Source organism: Notamacropus eugenii, chromosome 1 (assembly GCF_028372415.1).
Source record: "Notamacropus eugenii isolate mMacEug1 chromosome 1, mMacEug1.pri_v2, whole genome shotgun sequence".
Lineage (NCBI taxonomy): Eukaryota > Metazoa > Chordata > Mammalia > Diprotodontia > Macropodidae > Notamacropus > Notamacropus eugenii.
In genome coordinates, this window is record NC_092872.1 from 187,839,246 (window position 1) to 187,866,660 (window position 27,415).

Consider the following 27,415-nt stretch of genomic DNA (forward strand, 5'->3'; position numbering starts at 1 on the left):
TCTCATATAACAAAGACTATGCAGAGTAATTATGTACTGCCCTAGTGTAAGTTGGAATGTCATTTTCATCTTTTTCTGTTTCAACAGCGTGTTGCCAGGAAGAGGGCTCTTGGCTCTCTGGATTCAGGTGCATTCCTCTTTATCTTCTCTTCTCTTTTGTGCAGAGTGTGAACATGGCTATGCCTCATCATTCCCTTCCCTGCCAAGTCCTCGAATGCAACACTCAAAGCCACCACGGAGACTCAGCCGGGCACAGAAACACAGCAGTGGGAGCAGCACCAGCACTGCCAACAGGTACCATTCTGAGGATCCCAGAAAAGGAGCTGGAGAGGACAAGCTGAGGCAGCAATGCTACATCCTCTGAATTCAGTTCTGTTCAAACACCAAACCTAGAAGAATATCGAGGGAAGCAAGAACTGAGGGTTTGGTCCTCTAAGAAAAAAAGCAGTTAGAATGGAAAGTCTATAATGTAGCATGATGAGGCTACAAGGTACCAAAAGCAGTGGAGGTGACCTTAGGAATTCTTGCTGGGATTATTAAGGGAGGTCACAGGCCTAAGAAAATAATGGGTTCAAGAGAGCTGGCACATGTGTATGTGCATGCACACATGCAAGTAGTAATCTTGTATATGACTCTGGTTCATTCCAGTTTTCAGGAACAAGAGTCCAAAAAGCCAAAAATATCCCCAGCAAGATAGAAAACAGGAAAGTGTTTTGTTGTCAAGTATTAAGGAATAATTTAGGTAGAACAAGAAATAGTCTTATTGGGAGGGAAGGGATAAGGTATGGGAGAGGGAATAGCATGTTGTGGAATTGTAGTTTCTTATTTAATAATAAACAAGATTGGATTGATTGTATTGTAACCGAGACAGGAGACCCTTAAAGCAAAAAACAAAACAAACAAACAAACTAAAAAAAACCCCCAAAACTTTGAAAGGAGCTTCTTGTCTTTCAAGCAGAACAAATCCCTCAAAAATGCCTGTCTGGGTGTACTCAGACATAGTTGGCTTCCATTTTTGAGAACTTTTTGGCAGGGTCTGGCTGCCTCTTCAGGTTTTTGTTCTTGGGAACTAATGATTTTCAAGGATTCACCTTGGCTGTCTCTTTCTCTCTTTTTATTTTTCCTTTTTCTGAATGCTTTTTCTAAGATCTTTGTTCTCTTTCCCCATTATATATGTACACACACACACACACACACACACACAGACACATACGCATATCTTGCTTTTCCAATTGATAAGAGAAAAACTGAGTAAGATTTCATCATTGACTCCTAAAGTGTCATCTAGAGGAATGTGAGGCATCCAGATTTGACAGTGCAGAATCATCCCTAGATTTACACAGCTCAGCCCTATGTTCTGAAAGGTACTTTAAGCCAGATGGTTGGTCAGTGACTAGTCAGCTTTTGAGGGAAAAAGGGGTGGCTCCTTTTTATTGATGCGTAAAAAATCAGACATATATATATTTATACATATGTGTGCGTATATATATCTTACCAAGGAAGAGAATGGATTGTAAGTTAACTACAGTTATGCAGTATAGGTATTATTGAAGTAAAATCTATACTATTCTCTCCTATAGCCCATTCCTCTCAGGCTACATGTTGCCTTTTTGCAATTCCCTTTTCCATGGCTACTGTACTGTTCATTTTAACTTGCTTTTCCCTGAAAAGATGTTTGGGGTGGGAAAAACACAGTGTGCTTTGGCTAGGGTATTTAGCCACCCTCTTGATGGTCCTGGACCTTGTTTCTCCTTTGGATATGTGGATTGGGGAATTTCCTTTGGTGCTTTTCATGTCCTCTTTAGCCTGAAGCTCTGAGTCACTGACTCCACGAGGGCCTTTGTTATAGTACTTTCATGAAAACTGAGGCCGTTTCTTTAATAATCTGATAGGATACACACATTTCTGTTGTGTAAAATTAATAATTGCTTTCAGGATAAGAAAGAAATAGGGGTAGGTAAGATCTGATGTCTTTCTGTATTTAGTTGTCAGTAGCAAAAAAGTATGCTTTTCATATTATGTCAAGGCTGAAATGAGTCTGGAAGACCTGAGATACTTCTTTGCTGTGTGATCTGGGCAAGTCATCTCTGTCTCATTTTCCTCATCTGTAAAATAAGGATAATAAGATATATGGGAAAAAAAGGAAAAATAAAATATAATTCAAAATTTTTTTAAAACCCTGCCTCCCTGGATTGTTGTGCAGCATCAAATGAGGTAATATTTGTAAAGTGCTTAATAAGACTTAAAGTGCTATAAAATGCTAGCCATTATTATCATAGAGGCTACATTATTTTAATTATTTTTCTTCTGGTCAAGATATTTAAATCCTCATATTTTTAAGAACTCATGTTGCTTTCAAGGATTTGACATGTTGTTAAAATTGTGTACCATATATGGTATGGCTTAGGAGTTCTTCACCTTTTTGTGTTGTGGACTCTTGGGTGACCATCTGGTGAAGTCTGTAGACCCCCTTTAAAAATAATATTTTATTTTTCCTCCAATTACATGTAAAAACATTTTTGACATTTGTTGGGCTTCTTTTGAGTTCTAAATTCCATCCCTCTTTTCTGTCCCTTCCCCCCTTTCCTGAAACTGTAAGCAATCTGACGTAGGTCATACATGTGCAATCATGTAAAACATTTCTATATTAATCATTTTGTGCAAGAAGACTCAAACAAAAAAAAAAGTGAAAAGTAGTTGCTTCGGTCTCTATTCAGACAGCATGAGTATAGTCCCCTTTTCAGAATTATGTTTTTAAAATGCACAAAATAAAACATAGCATTGCATGGGAAATCAGTTCTACTGAAACATAGTTAGCAGAATATTTTAAAATAACAAAACAAGTTCATTGACACAAGGTTTAGAACCTCTGGAAGATGGAAAGAGTAATGGACTAGGTGTCAAAGATTTAGTTTCTTTTTAGGCTACTAATTAGTTCTGTTAGTATATTTCATATTTTTAAATGCTTACTATGTGCCAGGCACTGAATACAAAAATAAATGAACCACAGCCCTTGTCCTCAAAGAGCTTACATTCTATTAAAGGGGATACACCATTTATACAGATGAGTAAGTAGAAGATAATTTGAAGAGAGAGAACCAACAACTCGAGGGAATCAAGGAAAGATTCCTACAGAAAGTGGCACGCGAGTCCAACATGGTGGTTAAGTAACTGTCAGCATCGCCATTAATTGCATAGCCTTGGTGAGAGTATTTCATGTCTCTGGGCCTCAGTTTGTTCATTTGTAAGATGAGGGTTTGAGAGTGATTTTGAGGGTATTTTTCAGCTGTACAGGTGTATGATTCTGTGACTTACTGACAGTTGCGGAGATTCTAGTTAGTATGTCAGAGATCTAGAATTTTATAGTAGTAAGTTCATATTTGGCATTTCTACTGGTATCTAAATTACATATTCTACCTGATAAAGATGGGATTGAATAAAAATATGCTGTTACAATTTACTAAAAATACTGCAAGACTTTCTCTGAAAAGTGCATTATTGTTTACTTTGAACATTTTGCTCAGCCTGGATCTTTGAGTAGTTTTTCCCTGTTCTGGAGATTCCTGATAATTATAATAGTAATGACATAGCACTTCTGGATTTAGAAAACTGCTAGACCTATAGATTTGTGTGTGGAACCAGTGTTTTTGCTGTCTGTTTGGCCCAAGCCTTTGGAATTTGATTGAAAACACAAGCATTATCCATATTCAGAGAAAGAACTGTGGCGTCTGAATGCAGATCGAAGCATACTATTTTCTCTCTCTTTTTTTTTATTTCTTCTTTTTGTGGTTTTTTTCCCTTTGGTTCTAATGTGACTAATGTGGAAATATTATGCATTCATAGCTTATATCAGATTGCATACTATCTTGGGGAGGTGGGAGAGAGGGGGAGAAAATTTAGAAGTCAAAATCTTATAGAAGTGAATGTTGAAAACAAAAAACAAATACAATTTTTAAAAAAAAGATGACAGACATTTTATTGTTGTTGATAATACTTGAGGGGAATGGCTGCCTGTACACAAACCAGACCACCTAATAATTTTCCTTTAGGAAGGAAGGAATGAAGAAAGATTTCATAATCTTACCAATAGACTTTAAGGTTATTAAGGGCAAGGATGATTTCAATTTTAATCTTTGTATTTCCAGCACTTAACTTAGTTCATTGCTTTTAATAAATGCTTGTTGAATTGAACAGTACATAATCCAGAAAAAATCCTGTAAAGTGAGTTTTAGGTTGTAGCCTCACAGTATTGAGAAAGCTGTATTGAAAAAATACATTTGTCAAAATTAAGTACTGAGAATAAGCTGGTCTCTCTACCCATTCCTTCAAAATTCCTGGCTTTTGGAAGTAAGCTGTCACAAAAATTTGGATGTTAAATTGCAGCGATAAGAAACCCAAATTCAAATATGTACATGACTCATAGAGTTATAAGAGACCTCAAAGGTCATCTATTCCAATCTGCTATCAAATAGAGAAATACCCTCTACAAAATCTATTTCAGTGACAGGGATCTCACTATTCCATTCCATTTTTGGATTACTTTAATGATTAGAAAGCTTTCCTTATGCTGAACCAAAATCTGGTGTTGGATTTACTTCTAATCTCCAGGAAGTTTAGTCTTTTTTTTCTACAATAACTCTTCAGATATTTGAATGCTGCTTTTATGTACTCTTTTAGTATTGTCTTCTCCAGATTAAATATTCCTGGTTCATTTAACCGTTGCTCATATGACATAGTTTCTAAAATTGCTTCACCATCCTGGTTGCCTTTCTCTGAACAGACTCCGTATTTTGTTAGTGTTCCTATTAAAAATGTAGTGTCTAAAACAAAGGTAGAGAACCTTTGACCTTGAGGCCACATGTGGCCTTCTAGATTTTTAAGTGCAGCTTTTGACTGAATCCAAATTTGGTAAAACAAATCCTTTCAATAAAAAGATTCCCCACCTTGGCCTAGAATGTAATACAATAGTCTAGGTGTGGACTGATGAGCCAAATATCCAATGGAATTCTGATCTCTATTATATATTAATATGTCTATTAATGTGACCTAAGATTGTATTACCTTTCTTAGCAGTTGTATTACGCTGTTGATGCATATAGTTGATAAAAACTTCCCAGGTGCTTTTTCTGTGAACTATTGTTAAACCCATCAAATACTTGTTCTTAAGCAAGGATATTTCATTATCTCTAGGAAATTTAACCTTGTCAAACCTGACCTATAATATTTATTAGGAAAAATCCATGTTTTTTAGGCGTTATCAAATCATGTTGGTTTGCTTTTAAGGGCTACTATAAGAATCCTTCTGGTTGTCAGCTATTTCAATTTAAAGGTAATTTTACTGTTATTTTCATAATAGATGTGCTTTATTTTACTAGCCCTCTGAGTTATGTTCATTTGCAACAGAATTAAGCTAGTGAGAAAAAGTGAGCCTGGGTAGAAATGTAATTGAGTAGTATAATATGACTGTTTTTTGGTGTGAAATTTAAAGAAAACTTTTATAATTGTAGATTTGCATTTTATTTTACATATGAAAATGGAAATAAAGTCTTTCATTCCATAAAATAAATGCTTTGCAGACATCTCTTTTGATGATTACAACCACCCTGTGAGTTTCACTGCTATTTGACAGAGAAGCTGAGTTTTAGAGAAGTGAAGAGTGACTTGTCCAGGGCCGTCCAGCTACCAAGTGACTGAAGTAGGACTTGAACCCAGATCTTCCTGACTTTAAGTCAGGAAGCACCACAGTGCTGCTCTCTTAAAACAGAAAGGAAGGGATATTTGTTAAGATTTCCATTTTTAATCATTTGAAGTGAGGAGATAAACTGGAATATAGTAACATACACAAATATTCTTAATAATTCAAATTCTGTTGCTTTTTAGCCATTTTTCATAATCTCCATCATGAACATTGATATACTATAGGTCATAAAAGATCAATTGATTCACCGAGGCTGGAGCAAACCTTTAGTATTCTGTATAGATTGATGTGACTTACATAGAGTTTCAGTACCTATATAATATTAAGAGGCATAAAGAAAATCCCCTATGGGTTGGGTGAGCCCTTAGATAATTTATTAGAGGACATGAACAAGAATCACACTGGATGGGAAGGTATGAATGGATTGTGGTCTACCCTGTGAAGTGAGTGCCCACCTCTCAGAGATCCAGTATAACAGGCACTTAAGTGCCTACCAGTTAGGCTCTGAAATAGCTAGGTACCTCACAGGATAGATAATATTTGTAAAGTGCTTGCCTTTCACAGAGTAGGTACAATAGAAATTCTCTTCCCCCCCCCCCCCAAGTTCAAGGCACTCTGTTAGATATTTAAGGATACCAAAGCAAACTAATAAAAGTAGTTCCTGTCCAAGAGGGACTTAGGTTATGCTGGGGAACTACAGTATAGAAATAATAGAATTTATATAGCACTTTAAGGTTCACAAAGCCCATTACATATATCCTTTTTTTCCCCACAACAGCCCTGTGACAGGTATTGCTGGTATCCCCATTTTATATATGAGGGATAGATACATCTACCTCAGCAGACATTAGGTTAAGTGACTAGGTCAGTATCACACAACTACTTCTCAGGGAGGATTGGAACTCTGGTCTTTCTGACTTTTAAGTCCAACACTCTATCCATTGGGCCAGCTAGCTATATGTAAACAGGGAAGTAAATGTGCAAGACAATTTGACAGTAAGGAAAACTCTAGCACCTAGGGGGCTCAGAAAGGGCTTTCTGTAGGACCTGGCACATGAGCTGAACCTTAAATGAAATTCAAGATTCTAAGATGTACGGGCAGAGAAAGAACGCTTTACAGGCATGAGAAACAACCTCTGCAAAGGTGTGGCCTGGAGATAGAACACGTACTTCAGGGAGCATCAAGTAGGTCTGTTTATCTGGAAAAGCCTGAAAAGGTAGGCTGGAGTCAGATTATAGAGGGCTTCGAATACGGACTGATGGGTTTATATTTTATCTTGGGGCGACAGGGAGATGATGGCTGTCTGTCTTGATTCTGCTGAAAGTGCACTTGGGCTATTTGTTGTCATTCCATCATTTTGGTTGTGTGCTTCATGACTCTTCTCGACCCCATTTGGAGTTTTCTTGGTCAAGATACTAGAGTGATTTGCCTTTTTCTTCTCGAGCTCATTTTGCAGAAGAGAAACTGAGGCAAACAGAATTAAGTGACTTGCCCAGGTTCTCACAGCTAGTAAATGTCTGAAGTTGGATTTGAACTCAGGTCTTCTTGACCCTAGACCTGGTGCTTTAGCCACTCTGCCACTTAGCTGACCTGTGCTCTTATAATGTTAAGTTTTTTTCAACTAATTTTCGGGACAGTTTTCAAAAGAAGTACAAAGGAGAGAAAACAAGTGACATTAAAAGAATACTATAAACCAATAACATAACTATTTTGAATCTTCATAACAGCCAATTGTGAGGTGGGGCCTAATGCAGATTATTATTTCCTTAAAATATGCTCCACTTAGCTGTTCTAATCTTGGATAATGCAACATGGAATCTTCCCTAAATTAATACTCCATACTAAGATGTCACAGAAATGAGGGAATCTGGCTGTAATAACCATCTGCTAAGCACAAAGTCCTTCCCCTAACTTGTCTACTCATGACATATCATTTCATTCTTTTTCTCTGATTTTACTAATAAAATCCTTAGGTCCTAGCAAACTGTACTTGACACAAACCAGGTTGCATCGTATGTCCCCTAGCCTGAGACCATGGGTAATCTGTCCCAGACACTTATTGACTGTCTCTTGTGTGCTGAGCGCCAAAGAAGCACCATGGGAAGATCCAAAGGAGTAAGATAGAGCTTTTAGCCTGGAAAATATTTTTCACTAATTGATTTTCTAATATCAAAGGGGAGGAATTTGGGAAGGAATGAATATGTACTAGTTGAGTACCACTCAGTAGTTGGGTACAATGGACCTGCATTCATAACCTTGGTTTTGACCCCTCCAACCTATGTAAGGTTGGGCAGGTCACTTAACCTCTCTAGTCATTAGTTTCCTCATTTATAAAATGAGGGGTTAGACATGATAAACTCCAAAGTCCCTTCCAGCTCTAAATCTACGATGTCTAGGGGGTTCCTAGACAGGTTTGCTGTGGTAGTTAAAACAAAGGTCATCCTTCAAAGATTGTGGCCAAACCTGCCACAAGAACAAAACAATACCCACATTTGTATATGGCAAAGAAATAAAAGTCTATCTGCACCCGGGAATAAAAAAGAGCCTTTGCCACACACCAGTCAGGTTGTATTAAAGTGATCTGAAATGTTGAAAGTATACCTTAAAATCTTAAAGGAGTCAGTGATTTAGTGTGAATTTCAAGTTGGAGACAGCATTGAAGCTAGCACATTATTTCTCCTTCTAAATATCCTTTGGAGCTGATGTTTATTTTCAGGGCCCAGAACCTTAAAGACAATGGCACTGTTTCAATTCTGGCTGTTAAAATTGTGGCCTCCTTTTGGAACATTTTCCCATTGCTTATAAAGCTGTAATTTAAGGTTTCTTGAGTTTGCATTTGCTGAGTTGAAAAGATGTTTCAGTCCTTCATTTTAGGGAAGGTAATTATATTAATTGCTGTGTTGTTAGTTTTAGACCCTCATCTTCTCTCTTGTATGTAGTTTTGGGAAGGGTGAACGTTAAGATACCTTTCTTTCTGAGGAGAGTTTGTTTGCTTTTTTGTTTTACTTAATGGAAAGTGATGGAAGATTTTCTTATTTTATACTTTATAAAAGCACATTATACTTTTTGTACTTCTTTTATAGCTTTAATACTTCAAAGGGGAGTTGCATTTTGAAACCTTATTTCTTTGTTGAAGAAATATATATTGCCATAGTCTGTCAGTTCAATAGACAATTCTTTGATTTCTTGGAAAATACTGAAAATTGATAACAGTTAAGCCTTTAATGGTATCAACATCGCTTTTGATTAGAATTTCTCACATTTTGGTGGTTCAGCCTTTCTGTGGAATACATTTATTTGGAGACCTCAGAATATGAAAGCACAAAAGAATGAGACACATATGCAATGAAACTTGATCCAAGTGACAATCCCTTCAGCGTTATATAGATTCCTTACAGTAAGCATAGCTTGAGTCTGTATCAAGTGTTTCATATTGGAACTAAAAGTTCAGCAGCACTGTATTTAATGAGAAATTTCCCCCGCAGACGTATTGTCTTCAGGAAACATGTAAACATAATGGCAAGGCAGTGGAACATGGTCATGTGAAATTTGTGGAGATAACTTACATAATGGATGTTATTTCATAAGCTGCCACAGAAAAAGAGTGTCTTGGGTTTTTCTTTTCCTTAAAGATTTTGTAAAAGAGAAAAAAAATTCTTATTATATATCTTTGATCATGGGATTCAGGAAACCTGCACTCAGGTTCCATCTCTGATAAGCACTGCTATTTGACCCTGGACAGATCACCTAGCTTCTCAGGGCCCCATGCAACTGTGGAAGGCAATCATTTGTAAAGCACTGGTTACTCTGCCCCGATAGAAGGTATTTCTTCACCTGGAGTCCCCTAAAGGAATGAAGTCACAGGTCAGGAAAAGCAATCATGGAAAATGATTGAATGGAGTGTGTGCGTGTATGTGTGTGTGTGTATCTTGAAAAGAACATGTCAAAAATAGTTCATTATTTTGAAGGATAGGTAACAGTATGGCCAAAACTTTGAAAATGTTTAAATGAGTGCTCTCTTATTGAAAACTAAAATCTGAAAATCCTCCCAATAACTTTTTTTTTTTTTAATGAAAGATTTGGGGTTTTCCTGTTTCAGTTACGGCTGGGTTCCTTAGGCATTCGTTTTTAATTAGAAGAAACCTTAAAGAAGCTTGTCTTTTCACTGATAAGAGTATACAATAAAGTTATAGTAACTGTTACTTAGTATTGAAAGGAATGTGTGATTGAAGAGGATTTCTGTTTTTTGTTTGTTTGTTTTTTGGTTTGCTTCATGGTGTACATCCAGGGAATTTAGAAATAGTAGAACCAAGTCAGAACATGTAAAATATGTACTTAAGAGGACAAAAGACAGAAGATGTGAAATAAAATGGATGGATGATGCTGAATCTCAGTTGTTTCATTACCATGGAATGACTTGGACAGGTTTGTTTAATCGATAACATATCATTTAAACAGGGCAAGGTAGTAATCAGTTATATAAATTGTTGCTTCATATGATACAGTATCATTGTAATATAGGTTTTACCTCTGCTTAATGTGGTCCATGGGTTCTTAATCTAGGGTCCATGAATGTTTGCTTTTTCATTTGATAGCTGGATTTCAGTAGAATTAGTTTCTTTTGTAATTCTGGGCATTTTATTTTATGCATTTAAGATAAGCACTGTTCTAAGAAGTGCTCCATAGACTTCACCAGACTGCCCAAGGGGCTCATGACAATGGTAATGGTCAGTAATGGAGGATGGGAGGTAGAAGTAGAAGCTAACCCGTGATCCTAATGGAATATTAGGTATATGATTCTGAGGAGTGGGTTCAAGTCTCTGTTCTGCCATTTTCTAGCTTTATAGCTTTGGTCAAGTTACAACCTTTCAGATGTTTGCTCATCTGTAAAATTACCTTCACTAACTACTTCAAAGGGCTGTTGTAAGGAAAGTACTTTGTAAATATTAAAGTGCTATATAAAAGTGAATTATGATGATGATGAATAATTCCTGCCTTCTCCTATAAAATTCAGAAAATGGAGAAATTATTTAGAATGACTTTTGATAGACATTTTGAAGGAAACTTAGGGCTACTTATTGGGCATTTTTCTTGCCTCTTTTTCTTATCGTTAGTTCTTCAGTACCAGCTTTAGGAATTAGAGATCAAGATTTTTGTCTTTCTTCTGTGTCATAGTTGTAAACCCATTATCTTAAAATACAGGGTAACATATGTGTATTGTGACTGATATAAATATTAACTTATGGTATAACTCTTTGGGATGTATTTCCATATACTTATGATGTTTTCCCCCTTGGCATTTGGGATCTGTGAAATAAACTTTAATTTAAGAACTGTTCCCTGAACTAAGGAAAAGAACTGAATAGACAAACAGAACAGGAATATAATCGACTCTGTAGTACTTGAATATATACTTTTACAAATATTGTCACTAATTCTAGCACTGATCATTCACTCGGTAAATATTCTTTGAGCTCCTGTGTGTGTGCCGGGTACATTTCAAGGGGCATAGAGTTTTGTGGCGTTTCAGTCAGGTGATGTAAAAAAGTACTAAAGTTCAGCACAAGTATATGAGGCCTTTGCAGATGCTTCCAGGTGCTGATACCTTCCCCCCAAATTTACCTTGTATTTATTTTGTGTATATTTTATATCTACCTCTCCTTCTTTGAGATTAATGAAATTCATCTCTACTGCACAATCAAAATGTTGGTAGCTGTTGTCTATAGACCTTCTGGTCACTCCACTTCTTTTCTCGGTAAGTTTGATGCGACTCACAATTTTTCTCTCTTCCTCAGCCCCTGTCCTTATAACTGGGAACTTCAAAATAAATGTTGACTCTCCCTCAAACATCCTAACTTCTTGGTTCCTCAGCCTACTCACTTCCTGTGACCTACTCCTCCACTCCACTTTGGTCACATATGAAGAAGTTCGTACTCTTGATCCTACAAACCCCCACAAATACAGCAACCCCATGTCCAAGAATTTAAAAATCTTCTTATCTGACTGATTTACTGGTTTTCTACCTCTCCTTCTGTCTTCTTTTACCAAATCCTACTCTGTCCACACTATGAACTTTAATTCCTCTATCCCTGTTTCCTCCCAGGTCATCTCTCCTGCACTAGCCACTGTCTCCTCTTTTTCCCCATCTTGACCCCTTGATGAACCAGTTCAATTCTACACTCTTGTCTTCTCTTGAGTTTCTAGCCCCTTAGCCCCCTTATCATATTACTGATTGTGCCTTGCCAAGCCTCAGCCTTTGATCACTCCTACCCATCTGCTGCTGAAGAAAGGTGGCAGAAATCACAAAACCATTCTCAGTGGGTCCTCTATAAATTTATGTTACATAACCTCACCTGAGTCTTAACTGCTTCTAGGTGAGGTAATCTTTCTATACTTCTCTTACCAACTCCCTGTTCTACTCTCCATGGTAGCTCTTCCAAACCTTTTCGTCCGTTTTCAGATCTTCCAAGGCTCCACCTCTTCCCATCCTCTCAGCTGAGAAAACTGAGCTCTCTCTTCTCTCCATTTCCTTATCTCATATCACTCATGCTTTCTGCCACTATCTCCTCCTTCATTCATCTCACACAATGAGGTACCCTTACCTCCTTACCAAGGCTAACCCCCCTACCTGCATAAGCAATGCTGTTCCAGTCTGTCTCCTCTAACACACTGCCCCCTCTGACATCCCAACTATTACTTATCTTCAATCTCTTAATGTCTGTTGGCTCCTTCCCTACTGCCTACAAATATGCCCACATCTCCCCCATCTTCAAAAACCCTTCACATGATACTTCTGTCCCCATTATTGTCCTATATTTCATCAACCTTTTTGTGGCTAAACTCCTTGAAAAGCCATCCAAAAGTGCCTCTACTTTACTTTCTCTTCTTAACTTCTCATATTCTGACTTCTGACATCATTCCACTGAAACTTCTCTTTCAGATGTTGCCATTGACCTCTTCTTGATAAATCCAGCAGGCTTTTCTCAGTCTTCATTCTTCTTGACCTCTCTGCAGCCTTTGACATCTTAAATCTGCCTTTTCTTTCCTATCAGATTGCTCCTTCTCAGTGTCCTTTGCTGGTTCCTCATTCAGATTGTGCCTGTTCACGAGAGATGTCCCCACAAGGTTGTGTCTTGGGCCGTCTTCTCTTCTCCCTCTCTCCTACTTTCCTTGGTGATCTCATAGGCTCCCATGGAATTCTTTACCATCTCTGTGATAATGATTTTCAAATCTGTCCTCCTCTAATCTTTTTGCTGACCTTAAAAATCCCATATCCAATTGCCTTAAACTCAACATGTCCAAAACTGAACTCGTTATCTGTCTTCCTTACTCTTCCCCCACCTCCTAACTTCCCTATTACTATAGAGGACAGTGCCATCTTTCCAGTCCTGGATCTCCTCACTATCTGTCATTCCCTATAGCTCATCTGTTATCAAAGTCTGTCAATTTCATCTTCGCAATATTTCTTACCTCTGATACTGCCACCACCCTCACCCTAACCCTCATCACTTCATGCCTGAACTACTCCAGAAGTCTGCTGATGGGTCTGCCTGCCTCAAGTCTCTCCTCACTCCAGTTCGTCCTCCATTCAGTAGCCAAAGTGATTTTCCTAAAGTGCTGGTCTGACATGTCACCCCCATAGACTTTTGGCTCCCCATTGCTTCGAGGATTGAATATAAAATCCTCTCTTTGGCAATCAAAGCCCTTCGTAATCTAGCACTCTCCTACGTTTCTAGTCTTCTTATACATTATTCCCTGCCTTGTACTCTTCCATTCAATGACACTGACCTTTTTGCTATTCTACAAACAAGACACTCCATCTCTCAGCTTCAAGAATTTTCTCTTGCTCTCCTCTGTGCCTGAAATGCTTATCTTCCTCATCTTTACCTATTGCCTTCCCTGGATTATTTTAAGTTCCAACCAAAATCTTCTACAGGGAGGCTTTCCCAATCCCCTAAATTCTGGTGTCGTCTGTCTCTTACTCATGCTGTTTATGCTTCACATTACTTGTTTAAACATACTTGTTTCCTTGTTGCCTCTCCCTTTAGGTTTAATTCCCTTGAGGGCAGGGACTGCCCTTTGTCTCTTTTTGTATCTGTAGCTCAGTGCCTGGCACAATAAATGTTCATTGACTTGTTGCCTTTCCTCATAAATATAAGATCCATGACAGTCAGGATCATGTAAGGCAGTGATACTGAATTCATGAATTCTGTGTTGTTCTTGATGGACACATGTGAATAAGTTTTTCATGTAGTATTTTAAAGTGTACAATTTTCTCTTCCCAGTACTGCTAATATTATTAACCCTATTTTACAGGTGTGTTTTCAGTAGGTTAAATAATCTATTATTAGTCTCATAGATAATAAGTGTTGACCTCAGAATTTGAACCCAGCCTCCTAACTTCAGATAGTTTTCTTTCTAACACACTGCATTATTTCAATACACTTTTACCGTTTCACCTAGCTCAATTTTAAAGGTGATTTTTTTCACCAACTATATTCTCTCCCTAGTTATTATAAGCCATTTCCTTCATTTCAGACATTTTTAAGGAAAATGAGTTTAATTTTTTTAACCACAACACTCTTAAGTAGTGCCCCATAGTCATCCGCAGTCAGACCTCTCATAGATTGTCATGTGATTTGAAAATTAAATTGACTACTTACTTTTGTTTCTTGCCCTCTTACAATTCTTAAGAGATGTTTAAGTATAATTGTTAGTGCTCTTGAACTTGTCAGTCATGCTGTTTTTAATGAATGATTTGGGATTTTATCAAAGGGATTATTTTTCCGAAATTGTACTCAGAGCTGGTCCTCCCTGAATCTTTAAATTACATATTTTGCTGTTGATAAGAGTATCAGTGCAACATTTGAACTCTCAAGTGATTTTTAATTAGATTTTATTTTTATAGTATTCTAATAGATTACCATACTCTTAGACTAACCTTTATTGATTTTAATACATGATCTTAATGCTTTTTTGCGAGACCTTATTTGTTTTGTCTGTTGATTCATCATTGGAGGGTGGCAGCCTCTTTCCTTTAAATTAGATAAGATCACCGAGTGGCTACGTTTTTTTGCTATCTTTGAAGATCTCAGTGGTGCTTCTTTAAAAAGTTTAACAAGTTAGAGGAAAATGCTGGTCAAAATATGATTTTATGTGTATTCAGATGTCATTGTCAGCTAAACAACCTGTTTACATCTTTTACAAAATGTGTGCCTTGCTTTAGGCAAGCCCAATATGAACATTTTTATTTATGAAACATAAATTAGGAGCTCTTAGGATAATAGGATCTTAAAGCTTGTAGGAATATTAGAGACCATCTAATCCAACTATCTCATTTTACAGATGTGGAAACTGAGGCTCAAAAAGATTAATTGACTTACCCAAAATCCATTTACACTTAAATGACAGGGAAAGGATTTGAACTTAGGTCTTCCAGCTAACAAACTAGGAGTTTTTGTTAACCACAGTTTCTTCAAAAAGGGCTTCTATTCCTTTTAAAATATTATTTAATTTATAGTAATTCAACTTATATGGAGATTTTCCACAGTCTATGTTACATAATGTCATTTTTGCCTGTAGTCATAGTTAACATAAATGTGATTGAATGCCTTCCTTTTTGTCGTTTTTTGGGGGTATGGTTTGTTCTTTTCAGAAGAAGTAACAGTCTAAGAGAAGTACTTCTGATTTTTTTAGGACTTGCCACTGAGTGGGAATAACTGTCTAGAACTACCTTTTAAAAAATTGCATTTACTTAGTAGTAGGAATGGTTTCTTACTTGTTAATAATCTAGGTGATATTTTTCTGTCTCTTGCCTTTGAAATATGTTTTTGAAGTAAAATTTGGGATGCTGGTTAGATCTTTTGGTTGTCTGGAATGTGTAACTCACTTCTACTAAAGTATAATTCAGAGGGGAACTTATGTGAGGAATCATGACTGATGAGAGACTAGGTGAAACAAACATTTTCACAAAATCAAGGAAGTGCTGATTAGTTCAACAAAGAAAGAGCTATTTTCTTATGCTTTGAAACTGTGTGCTTGTTGGAAGGGGATTCCCTTGGGCTTGTTTTTCCTAGTTTTGGCATGGCTCGTGAGTCAAAGTGGAGCGTTTTATGCAATTTCAATTCTGTGCTTCATTTCCCTGAATGCCACCAAACTGCACCCTGTAGAATTACAGGTTTATGTATTAGAACTGTGTTGTATTCAATGAAAAGTCACAGATCTGGTTGACATAACAACTTTCATTCAGAGAGGAAAGTACAGGAGGATACCTCTCTCAAAAGAAGGTTATTTGTGAAAAAGGTTCCATGTGACTTAATAATAAAATAATAGAAATGTCTTTCTGTGCCCTTAGAAGGTTTTAAACTCTCAAAAGAATGGTGGCCAGAAGGATAAGAGTTCATTTGTGTTTGTTCTGAGAGGTTTATTATGTTGTAATAATAAAATAGGACTAGAACTCTCAACCTTATGGGGCATTTAGTCCAACTGAATATTTTCTAAGCGCATTATTAGAAAGGGCCTGGTCTGATCCTTAGTCTCTCATGCTCCAGTGTGGTACTTCAATTAGTGGTGTATTGATCTTCATTTTCTCACTGCACACATAATTAGGTATCTTCTCTGTTCCCTCTCCTCTTCCCCCCTCCTCCCTAGACTGTGTTGAATAACTTGATGATTAGAGGAAGATGCTTTAACCACCTTTATGGCTACTGTAGTTCTCTCTTATTCACCCCAGTGGGTTTTTTTTTAACTTCTTGCCCCTTTTTTTTTTAGGCTTAATTTTGTCAAGCTGATTCTAAGAGAATTCTTTGTCCATCCTTTAGGCAGGCCCTTGTTCATAAGCACAGCAACGCTTTAGGTAATGTATTGTTTAGCCCTGTATCAGAATGAAAATAAACATTATCTGGAACATGCCCTAGATTTTTACTCAAGTACTTTCGTCATTTTGGAATGCCTTCCCTGATCTCTGTCTGTCAAAATTTTACCCGTTCTTAAGATATAATACATATAATACAAATTCATGAAGCCTTCCTTATTACCTACATTAAATCAACAAACTTTTATAAAGTGCCTACTATGTGCTAGCCACTGTGCTAAACACTGGCAATATTAAAAAAGGCAAAAAATAGTCCCTGCTCTTAAGAAGCTCACAATCTAGTGGGGCAGACAGCATACAAATCACTACATACTATCAAGGTATCTATAGGATAAGCTGGAGATAATCACAGAGGGAAGGCGTTAGTATTAAAGAGGGATTCTTACAGAAGGTAGAGTTTTAGCTGAGACTCAAAGGAAGCCAGGGAAGTCGGGAGGCAGAGACTAGAACAGAAACAGGTAAAGACAACAACCAGTGACAAGGCAAGGTGAGGAAGGAAGCCAATGTCACTGAATCCCAGAGTATGTGGAAATCTTAAAGCGTAAGAAGACTGGAAATGAAGGAAGGGGCCAGATCATGAAGTGATATAAAAGCTAAACAGAAGACTTTATATTTGATCCTAGAGGTAATAGAAAGCCACTAGAGTTTGTTGGATAGGAGTGGGGGGATATGGAATATGGTCAGAGTTGCACTTTGGCTGGAGTCAGAGAGAGACCTAAGGCAAGGAGACTAACCAGAAAGCTGTTCCAAAAAATAGCCCAAGCATAAGATGAGGAAGGCTTGAACCAAGTGGTGGTAGTGTCAGGGGGGAAGGACAACGTAGGAGAGATGCTATGAAGGTAGAATTGACAGAACTTGGCAGCATTGGATGTAGAGCATGAGAGAGTGAGGAGTCAAGGATGGCTGGGTGACTGTGAGGATGGTCATGCCCTTAACGGAGTTCTCTTCTGTACTGCTAGCACTTTGTACTTCTCTTGTAGTACGCATCCTGTGTTGCCCTTTCAAAACAGTTGTCTGCATACCTGTCATCTGTCCTACTAGAATGTAATGTGCTAGAGAATAGGAGCCATGTGTTTTTCATCACTATATCCCACACACTGTATAGCATTGCATGTAGTAGGTATATGAGAAATAGTTATCAACTAAATTTTGGGGGCAAAACTTCATTTAAGGATATGGTTAGTATGATCGTACATGTATGGCCTATATCAGATTGCATGCCTTCTTAAGGAGAGGGGAAGAGAAGAAGGGGGGAAATTTTAGAACTCAAAAAAAAGTAAATGTTGAAAACTAAAAATTAATAATTAATTTTTTGAAACTTCACTTAATGTAAGGTAGATACTAGTTTTGCTCCTATAATTTTCTCTCCACTTTTGATCTTTGTTTTTAATTACAGAAAAGAACAAACATTTTGAAAAGGAATTAGATTAGAGCATTTAGTGCCATTTTTGCTTGTTGGTATTTGGAAATGTTGTCATTGTTAACAACTAAAAATGGCATAAATTTCCTGACTTGATTAAAAGGTTCACACCCTTAGCAATCATTTTGTTCTTTAGAAAGGAGATAAATAATAAAGAGTCGCCTGTTTGAAAGCAGTGGGGAGAACCTGCTGTTTTAATTTTGTTCACAGCAGTAGGACGGACTCTGTTCTCTTGGTGCTGGCCTTGATAATCAGTTCAATATAATATTGGAATTCAGCTATTACATATCTTATGCATTTGTGGTTGTCTTTAGAATTATCAGAATGTTGAGAGGCTATGGTAAATAAGTCTACTCTTCTATAAATACAGTGTTTGGTTTACCAAAGGTCCAGTTGCTTTATGTGTGGATTATATCTCACAATCTTCATTGGGTTTTTTAAAAAGTTGATATATATACATATGAGCATTTATATATCAATATATAAGAGCATTTAAATCAAAAGTATTTGTTCACAAGGGGGGTTAATTTCTTAATTGCTTATCCTTCATATTTGGTGAAGCCTTTAAAAAAATAACTTTAAATTTGTTTATGTAGTCTTCCTCGCCTCAACTCACTGATTTGCCCAGAAATTTCTTTAAACCTGAATATTATTAAGGTTTGTGTGAGGAAGGCACAGGGAATATTGTGAAAGTGGAGACACACTTCTTTTCTTGTTTTTTAAAGCATTCTCCATATAAGTGTGTGTATACATCGTTAGTATTTAATTCTGTGTTATCTGATAATCTGTAAACGCTCTCTTGGTTTGTAACGTTTTCAGAATTGGTGGCTGTGTTCTTCATAGCATTATCAGAATGCTTTGCTTAACCATCTTCAATTCAAGAAAGGGGGGATTTAGGGAGGAATTTACTCTAGCCTTCCTTCAGTCCTGTCCTCCCACACCAATGAAAATCTCATAAAACTTTTCAAAGGGCAGATTGAGAATGAAAGTATTAATTAGGCTTAAGGAAATCTCTTAGTTTTTGGACTGCAAAAGGCACACTAGGTATTCTCCCCAAGAATCTGCAGATTTGGCATAGTTTTGTACTTTTGTTGCTTAAGTCTGAGAATCCAGTGGTAAAATAGTAAAATAGATTCTCCTATACTTTTCTCTCTCCCTCTGTCTCCTTTCTCCCAAACCTGTTATTTAGCTTCTCAGATCTCCAGACCCATTGTTCTCCTTCCTAGTCATGACATTTACCATCTATGCTATCTTCATTTTCCTTCTATGGCAGTGGAGATCCCCTTATCTATCCCAAGGCTCTTAAAACTTGTCTTAGTTCTTCATCTATAGGGAGCCAAATCCTCATCTAGTCTCCATTTTCCCCTTTCTGAATCTGTCTTCCACAGCCAGCCAATATTAATTATATGACATCATATTATAGTGATGAAAATGGACAACTGAAATTGAAATGTAGGGTAAATATCAGGAAAATAATATTTAACACTAAACACTTCCAACCCCTAATATTTCCAAAGCAAACTCAAACTACAAGTAGTTTTACTGCCTCCCACATAACCTGTCTTCCCAACATACTGTCAGGTAGGATTACTCAGTCATTCATGATGAGTAGCAGGAAACCATATTGCAGCTCTTGTGGTGCACTCGGTGTCTACAATGGAACTGTGAAACACTGAAGCCTGCAAACATCATTTCTCTGGGTGGGAACTAGAACTGAAAGCAAAACCTCCTGCTGCTGTTTCTGCCAGTCACTCAACAACAAGCAGTCTAGATGCAAATATGAGGGAAACCTTGTTGTCTACAAACCTCAATGTGATGAGATGTGACATGGGCTGGAATCTCTTAGCTCTGGGGCCATTACCCTTCTCCAAACCACTTCTCACTTTCCCAAAGGTTCTTTCAAAACTTCCCACCCAAGAAATGTCCCCATGCTGCCTTTCTTACATATAGCCTCCTGAGACAGGCAATTAAAGCCCTTCTTCCAGTGACTGGGCTCTTTGGTCCCAAAGCATTGTGGGAGAGTGGCAGTTCTCAGGGTAAAAGGCCTTTTTCACCTCTGTAGGTGACCAGTTCAGCTATAAACTACTCTGTACCCTTGCATCTTATGTCCCCTCTTTGCATCTCCACTCACCCCTTTTTAAACTCCAACTCCACCATTTGTCTTCATACCTACTTGCATGCTACTCGAGAAAGTTATGAAGCTGTTTTAACTGATTCCACTACTCATTTGTTTTTTTAAATCTCATCAGGGCTCTCACTGCTACTCAAAAATTCATTTATTCTTTCCTGATTGAGACCAAACTCAATTCTAAACATTTTTTCTTTATGCCCTATGAACCACCTAGACTGGTAGGGGGACTCAGAGGATAGAGTCTGGGGCTTGGCGTCAAGAACTGACTTCACGTACTGCTTCCACTACTTATTAATTGTCTGACCGTGGGGACAATCTCAGCCTCAATTTCCTCATCAATGAAATACGGGAGTTAGGCTCAAGGTCCTCCTCTAGTTCTAAATCTGTGTTCATAGGGCCTTAGGATATTTATGGAGTAGAAGCAGTTTGGTGGTAAAGTGTATAAAGCACTTGACATGGAATCAAAAAAGCCCAAGGTCAAATCTTGCACCGGATACTTACTAGCTGTGTGACCTCGTTGGGCAAGTCATTTATCCTTGGCAAAGTTACTCTCCCAGCCTCAACTTTTCTCACATGTAAAATGAGAGGAGTGGAAATTGGTAATGCTCTCTAACTGTGTGATCTCTCTGAGCTTGTAACCTCTCTCTGAACCCTCTTAGACCAGGACCTATTTTTACTGGGAAAGCAGAAGTTATCAAATGTAAGCTCCCTTTTATCCTCTAATTCAGGGTTTTATAACTTGGGGTCTGTAAACTTGTTTTTTAAAAAATAAATATTTTGATGACTATATTATAATAGAATTGGTCATCTTTGCATATTCTTTTTATATACTCTTTATATATTTTATTTTGTTCATTTAAAAATGTTATTGTGAATAGGGATCCATAGACTTCACCAGCCTGCCAAAGGAGTCCATGATACAACTTTTGCTGTACTTTGTATCTCTCAAATCATCTATAGTCATTTCCATTCTTTTTTCCTTTGCCTGTCTCTGAGGAAGATGGGCCTGCTCTTTGCCTAAGACCAACCCCTCTGCTTGTACCTTTACTCTCTTGTCTTCTCTAAGAACTTATCCCCTCAGTCTCTCTCTTCCTTCAGTTTTTCCTTAATTGGTTCATTCTTTCTACCTATGAACATTCACAGGTCTTTTTGTTGTTGTTGGGTCATTTCCTAGCTATATCCAACTCTTTGTGACCCCATTTGGAGATTTTTTGTCAAAGGTACTGGAGTGATTTGCCATTTTCTTCTCCAGCTCACATTACAGATGAGGCAACTGAGGCAGACGGTTAAATGACTTGCCCAGGGTCACACAGCTAGTAGGAGTCTGAGGCAGGATTTGGATGATGGAAGATTAGTCTTCCTAACTGCAGGCTCAGCACTCTAACCACTGTGCTACCTTTCATACATGTCCCCACCCTTCAAAAAACCTTTATTTAACCTTAATGTCCCTTTAAGCGATTATCATGTATCTCTTCAAGCACCTACTAGGTTATTAAACACCTACTAGGTGTCAGGCACTGTGTTAATTGCTGAGGATATTAAAAAAAAAAAAAAGGCAAGAAACAGTCCATGCTCTCAAGGAGTTAAATTTAGTGAGACACATGAAAACACAGAGAGAGAGAGAGAGAGAGAGATAGTAAATTGGAGATAATCAATAAATAGAAGGCACTGACATTAAGAGAGATAAGAAAAGGCTTCTTATAGAAGGTAGAATTTTATCTGGGACTTGAAGGAAGTCAGACAAGTCAAGGTGGAGATGAGGAGGAATAGCATTGTGAATTTAGGGAAGAGCCAGCGAAAATGCCTGGAGAGGGAGATGAAGTGTCTGGTTGGATCATCAAGGAGGCCAGTGTCACTGCATACCAGAGTACTTAGAAGAGAAGAAGGATAAAGAAAAATGGAAACTTAAGATTTTATCATTGATTGTAGAAGTGATAGGGAAATTGCTGGAGTTTTGGAAATCAGAGAGAAGGTGTTATGGTCAGACCTGCCCTGTAGGAGAATTGTCAGCTCAATGGAAAATAGACTGGAGTGGGGAGAGAGGCAGGGAGAACAAACAGCAGGGGTGCTGTAGTAGTCCAAGTACTTCTGGAAAGGGTCATTGCCTCCATTTCCTTGGCTTTTTATTCACTCCTTAATCCTTTGCAAATTTAGTATCAGACCACACCACTCTACACAGATTTTTCTCTCAGGTTTCCCAGGGTCTCTTAACTGCTCCATCAATGTTCTTTTCTGTCTTGATTTAACTTGGTGTCTTTAGTTTTTGCCCCTGTCAACATACTTGGATGCTTTTTCCTTCTTTGGCTTCTTTGATGTTCTGTTTGTATTTTCTGCCTGTCTGAACTTGCTGGATTATCATTCATGTATTGTAGATAACATCTAAAGCTTTGTCCTGGACCCCTTTCTCTTCCCTCTCAGTGCTTGGTGATCTTATCTTAACATAGCATAGAATTAGAACTGGAATGGACCCTAGAGGTCTAGTCTGACTCCCTTATATTACAAATTAGGAAACTGAGACTCACAAAGGTTGAGTGACTTTCTCAGGGTCATGTAACTGGCAAGTGAATGAGGTAGGATTAAACCCAGATTGTCCTGACTCCCAGTCCAGTGTCATATTCACTGCTGCACTCTCCTCTTCATGAAAATGACTTCATAATCTCCACCCTAGTCCTAATTTCTCTCCTCACCCCTAGCCTTACGTTGCCATCCATCTGACATCTCTGTCTCCATCATGTTCCCCCCATCATCATCTCAGACTCAGAATACTCAGGAGAAAACTCATTTCCCTTCAGACTTATAATTTTCTCAAATTTCTTATCTCTTTGACAGCACACTGTCCTAGTTACTCAGGTTCATAACTTTCTAGTTGTCCTTGACTCCCCGCACCTATGAAATCAGTTCAGTTGCCAGGATTCTACCTCCACAACATCTCTTCCATTTATCCCATTTTCTGGACTCATGTAACTTCCACATTAGTTCATTCCCATATTTTATACTCTTGCCTAGAGTACTCCAGGAGCTTCCTAATTGACCTAATTCTAGTTCTCTCCCCTTTCAAACCTATACTCCACTGTTAAATTAGTATTCCTGTATTACAGGTCTCACTGTAGTCCTGCCCATGCTCAAACTTCAGCGGCTCCCCATTGCCTTTAGAATAAAAATGCACACCTCTCAGGTTGGCATTTAATACTCTCATAATCTAGCTCTTACTATTCCAGTTATTCCCTTTCATGAGCTCTACACTCCAGCCAAACTGGATTAATAATAGCTGTCCCCTGAATTCAGCTTTTGCATTTCCTGTCTCTTTGACTTTACATAAGCCATCTGCCACGTCAGGAATGCACTCTCCCTGCCTTCTACCTCTTAAAACTCCCTAGTTTCCTTCATGGCTCCACTTAGGTGCCACATCGTATGGGAAGCCTTTCCTGATCTCTCTCTCTCTCCACCGCACTCCAGTTATTTGTCCATTCTCCTTTCTGTAATTCCTTTGTATTTATTTATTGGTGTGTATGTTATGTCCCTCCAATGGAGTGTAAGGTCTTAGGGACTGTCATTTTTGTCTTTGTATCCTCATTGCTTAACTAAGTAACACCCAGAACATAGCAGGCACTTATTGGATGTTTGTTAACTGGAACTGAATTCATTGACACTATCAATAGTTTGATGAAAATGTCATAATATTGAAGTTGTATGGTGTAGACCTGATAGTCTTATTTTGAAGGAGTCAGAATTGGACTAAAATGTTTAATAGTTATTAATGATTGCAGTAATTCTAATAATTGGTGTTGGGATCTCGAACTTTTTAGCTGTTCAACTTTACCCCTTTTTTTCAGGTACAACCCTAACCATTTTAAGCAACCACATTGGTATCTTAGAGTTTTCAACAAAATGTTCATTTTGTACTTGTTATACACTTTCTCCATAGAGCTTGAGACAATTCAGTACTGCTTTTATTAATAGAGTTACATAACTTTACCTTTAATATTTGACTGGTATTTTTCCCAATGAAAACAGTAAACATTGAATCTAAATAAGTAAATTTAGGTGAATAGATACTCACTTTTAGCAAGTAGAATTAGAGAGGTACTATATCTTTTATTATTTAGGGATATTCATTGGAATGTGCTAGTAGTATCATTAGTGATTGACTTGCTCCCTCAGCAGTAGAACTTGGCTAATCTTTTTTTTTCCCCTTTCTTTTTCTCTTTTCTCTCTCTCTTTCTCTCTCACTTTCTTTCTCTCTTTCTCTCTCTTTTTTTCTTTTACTCATCTTTCAGGTCTACACACAATGAGCTGGAAAAGAATCGGTGAGTCTATGATAAAGTGAAAATAATAAGTAATTAAAAATAAACTAACAACTTTGATGTAAAGAGATTGTAATATGATATGTACAATAGTAATATAAAGAAAGATATATAATGATCCTAACCAATTATCTCTAAAAGACAACCCCCTGAATAAACTTTGCTGTCTAAAACCAAAAGAAGTGACCCATACAATTTATGGCATCTCCTTTATTTTACCTTCCCAGTACAAGTTGATTGTTACAAAAAATGGTCCATATGTGTAAGGTATCAGGTTTCTGAGGCACTAATTAATTCTTGTTGCCACAAACTAAAGAGCCCATGTGTTTCTTTCTCCTTGATAGGACTATCATAATCTCTGTAATAAAGAAGAAATTAATTTTAAAGAGCATTCATCCCACTGGCCTTTATTAAACCAATTGAGTTGTTCATGGATTTTAGCCAGCACTTTTTACCTTTTTCCCTGTTCTTTTTCCTCTGAATACTTATTATACTTTGTATTTCTTTTATGGTACTTATCATATTCTGCTTTATGTGTATATTTGTTTTACATACCCTTCTAGATTATAAACTTATTGGGCAGTGACCATGTCTTACTTGTCATTTCATTCCCCAGAGTGCTTAACTTAGTACCTTATAGACTCACTAAAGATTTATTGAATCAATGTTTGAATGCAAAAGTGAATGATACGTGATTTAGAATTTTCAGCTGGAAAGGATTTTTGAGGTAATCTAGACCAAGCATTTTATTGTATTGGTGGGGAACCTGAAGCCTAGAAAGGCCATAGTCTAGAGTTAGAGTAGTGTAAGATCTCAAATGTGTTGTCATCTAACCTGTGCCTGGGCAGGAAGCCCACCTAGGACATCCCTAATAAGTGTTGTCTTACTTCTTCCTAAATTGAGGCAGATTATGTGTGTAATATTTCTTTATCTATTCTAATTTTTTAAAGGAAGTTAGGAAGTTAATCTTGTCTGACTTTGTTCTTGATGAACTTAAACTGACTTATAATGTGGGTAAGCCTCAGTATCCTTATATATAAAATAGAGATAATCCTTGTCCTGTCTACCTCATGTGAGAAAAGCATTGAATGGCTCCATATATGTGAGAAGTTATTGTTGTAAAAGGAAGAAGCTTTCCTCTCTCAGCAGGGAGATCAGGAAAAGTTTCTTGGAGTATGTGGTGGTATTTGGGCTAGGCTTTGAAGAATGGGTATATTGTTAACAGGCAGATTGATGAATGTCATTCTAGATGTAAGGAACAGCAGGAGGAAAGAAGCAGATGTGGGAAAGAATAAAACATAAGATGCATTTGAGGATCAGTGAGTAGTCCAGTTTTGTTAAAGCATAATTATTTCTTCTTTGTGATGCTATCTTCTGTGCCCCACTGTGTGTGTGTGTACGCGCACGCGCACATGCCTGCCTGCCTGTCCTGCGCTTCCTACATTCTCACTGTTCTTATTAATATCCCTGGGTTTAGTGATCATGTCTTTGCAGATAACTCTCAAATCTAAATATCCATTCCTTATCTCTTTCTTAGAATTCAGTCTCACATCTCCAGTTGCCTACTGGACAACTCCACTTTGATAACCCCAGATACATCTCAAACTTATGAAGTATAACTCCAACTTAAATTATGAATCTCAAAATGGAACTCATAATCTTTCCTCCTAAACTCACCTGCTTTCCTAACTTCATTGTTTCTGTCAAGAGTACTGCTAGCCTTCTAGTCTTCCATGTTCATAATCGATGAGTCATTCATTCCACTTTTTTCACCCTTTATATCCAGTAGTTGTTAATTTTGTCAATTCTACATGTGTATCTCTCACTTCTGTCTTCTTGTCTTCATTCACGTGACTACAGATCTAATTCAGACTCTAATTACCTCTCATAGATTATTGCAGTAATTTCTTAATTTGTCATTCTGCTTACACTTTCTTCCTTTCCAATCAGTTCTTCATAGCTGCAAAAATTAATATTCCTAACATTTAGGTTTCCTTAATCCCTCTAGGACAGGAATTCTTAAACTGGTTCCACAGACCACTTTGAGATCCCCTGGATAGGTTTTAGGGAATGCATGGAATTGGATGAGAAAAAAATTTTCATTTCAATATAATTAGAATCCTTTGTAATCCTGTGTATTTTACTCTATGCTTTTAAAAATAATATTTTGAAAAGAAGCCCATCGTCTTTACCAGAAGGCCAAAGGGGTCCATGATACAAATAAAAAAGGTTGATCACAGCTCTAGGATAGAACATAAATCAACTTGACATTTAAAACCTATGACAACCCAGCAATAACCTGTATTTCCAAACATATTTCATGTCACCCTCCTTCATACACTGTGCATTCCAGACAAACTGGCCTACTTTCTCTTCCCTGTTCTTAAGATTCCATCTTCTGACTTGATATCTCCCATGCCTGGAATGTTCACACTCTTCACCTATTTCTTTTGGAATCCTTAACTTCCTTCAAGGCTCTGCTTAAGTTACTTGAGGAGTCCTTTACTAATCCCTCTCAGTTGTTAATGCCCCTCCCCAAATTACTTTGTATATATTACTTGTTAATCTATGTACATAGTGCTTTTCCTCAGTAGATTCCTTAAGGACAAAGAGTGTTTTGTTTTTGTCCTTGTATCCTCTGGGTCTAGTATGGTGCCTGCCATATATAGTTAACTACTTAATAAATGCTTGCTGAAGATTTGAATTGAATTGAGAAAACTATAGGTTGGTGCCATGTTGGGGTATAGTTTCCTCAGTTAGAGGTTTAAGAACACCTTGAGGGTTTGCAGTAATGGCCCAAAGGTTTCTTTAATGGTGCATTAAGCAGTAAAAAAATTTCCACTCACTTTACAGGTATATTTTTCTTCTGTAATAGTAAGCATGTGCATGTTTGAAGCATTATAGCTTTGCTTTAGCATGTCATGATCATACACACATTAATTTTGTTGTTCATGCAGAAGTTATATTCAGCTACTTCTAAGCACTGTA

The 27,415-nt window shown here is 37.4% G+C and overlaps 1 protein-coding gene across 4 annotated transcripts in view; it reads left to right on the top strand.

Moving 5' to 3' along the window:
* Positions 1-27,415, top strand: part of MXI1 (MAX interactor 1, dimerization protein) — a 101,999-nt gene that overhangs the window by 24,730 nt on the left and 49,854 nt on the right. For 2 of the 4 annotated variants that reach the window (XM_072622045.1, XM_072622058.1), the window contains exons 2-3: positions 165-294; positions 24,401-24,430. In XM_072622045.1, coding sequence (XP_072478146.1) covers positions 165-294; positions 24,401-24,430 — 160 coding nt within the window. The remainder of the gene's footprint in view (positions 1-164; positions 295-24,400; positions 24,431-27,415) is intronic. The other 2 variants (XM_072622051.1, XM_072622069.1) reach the window with 1 other exon arrangement.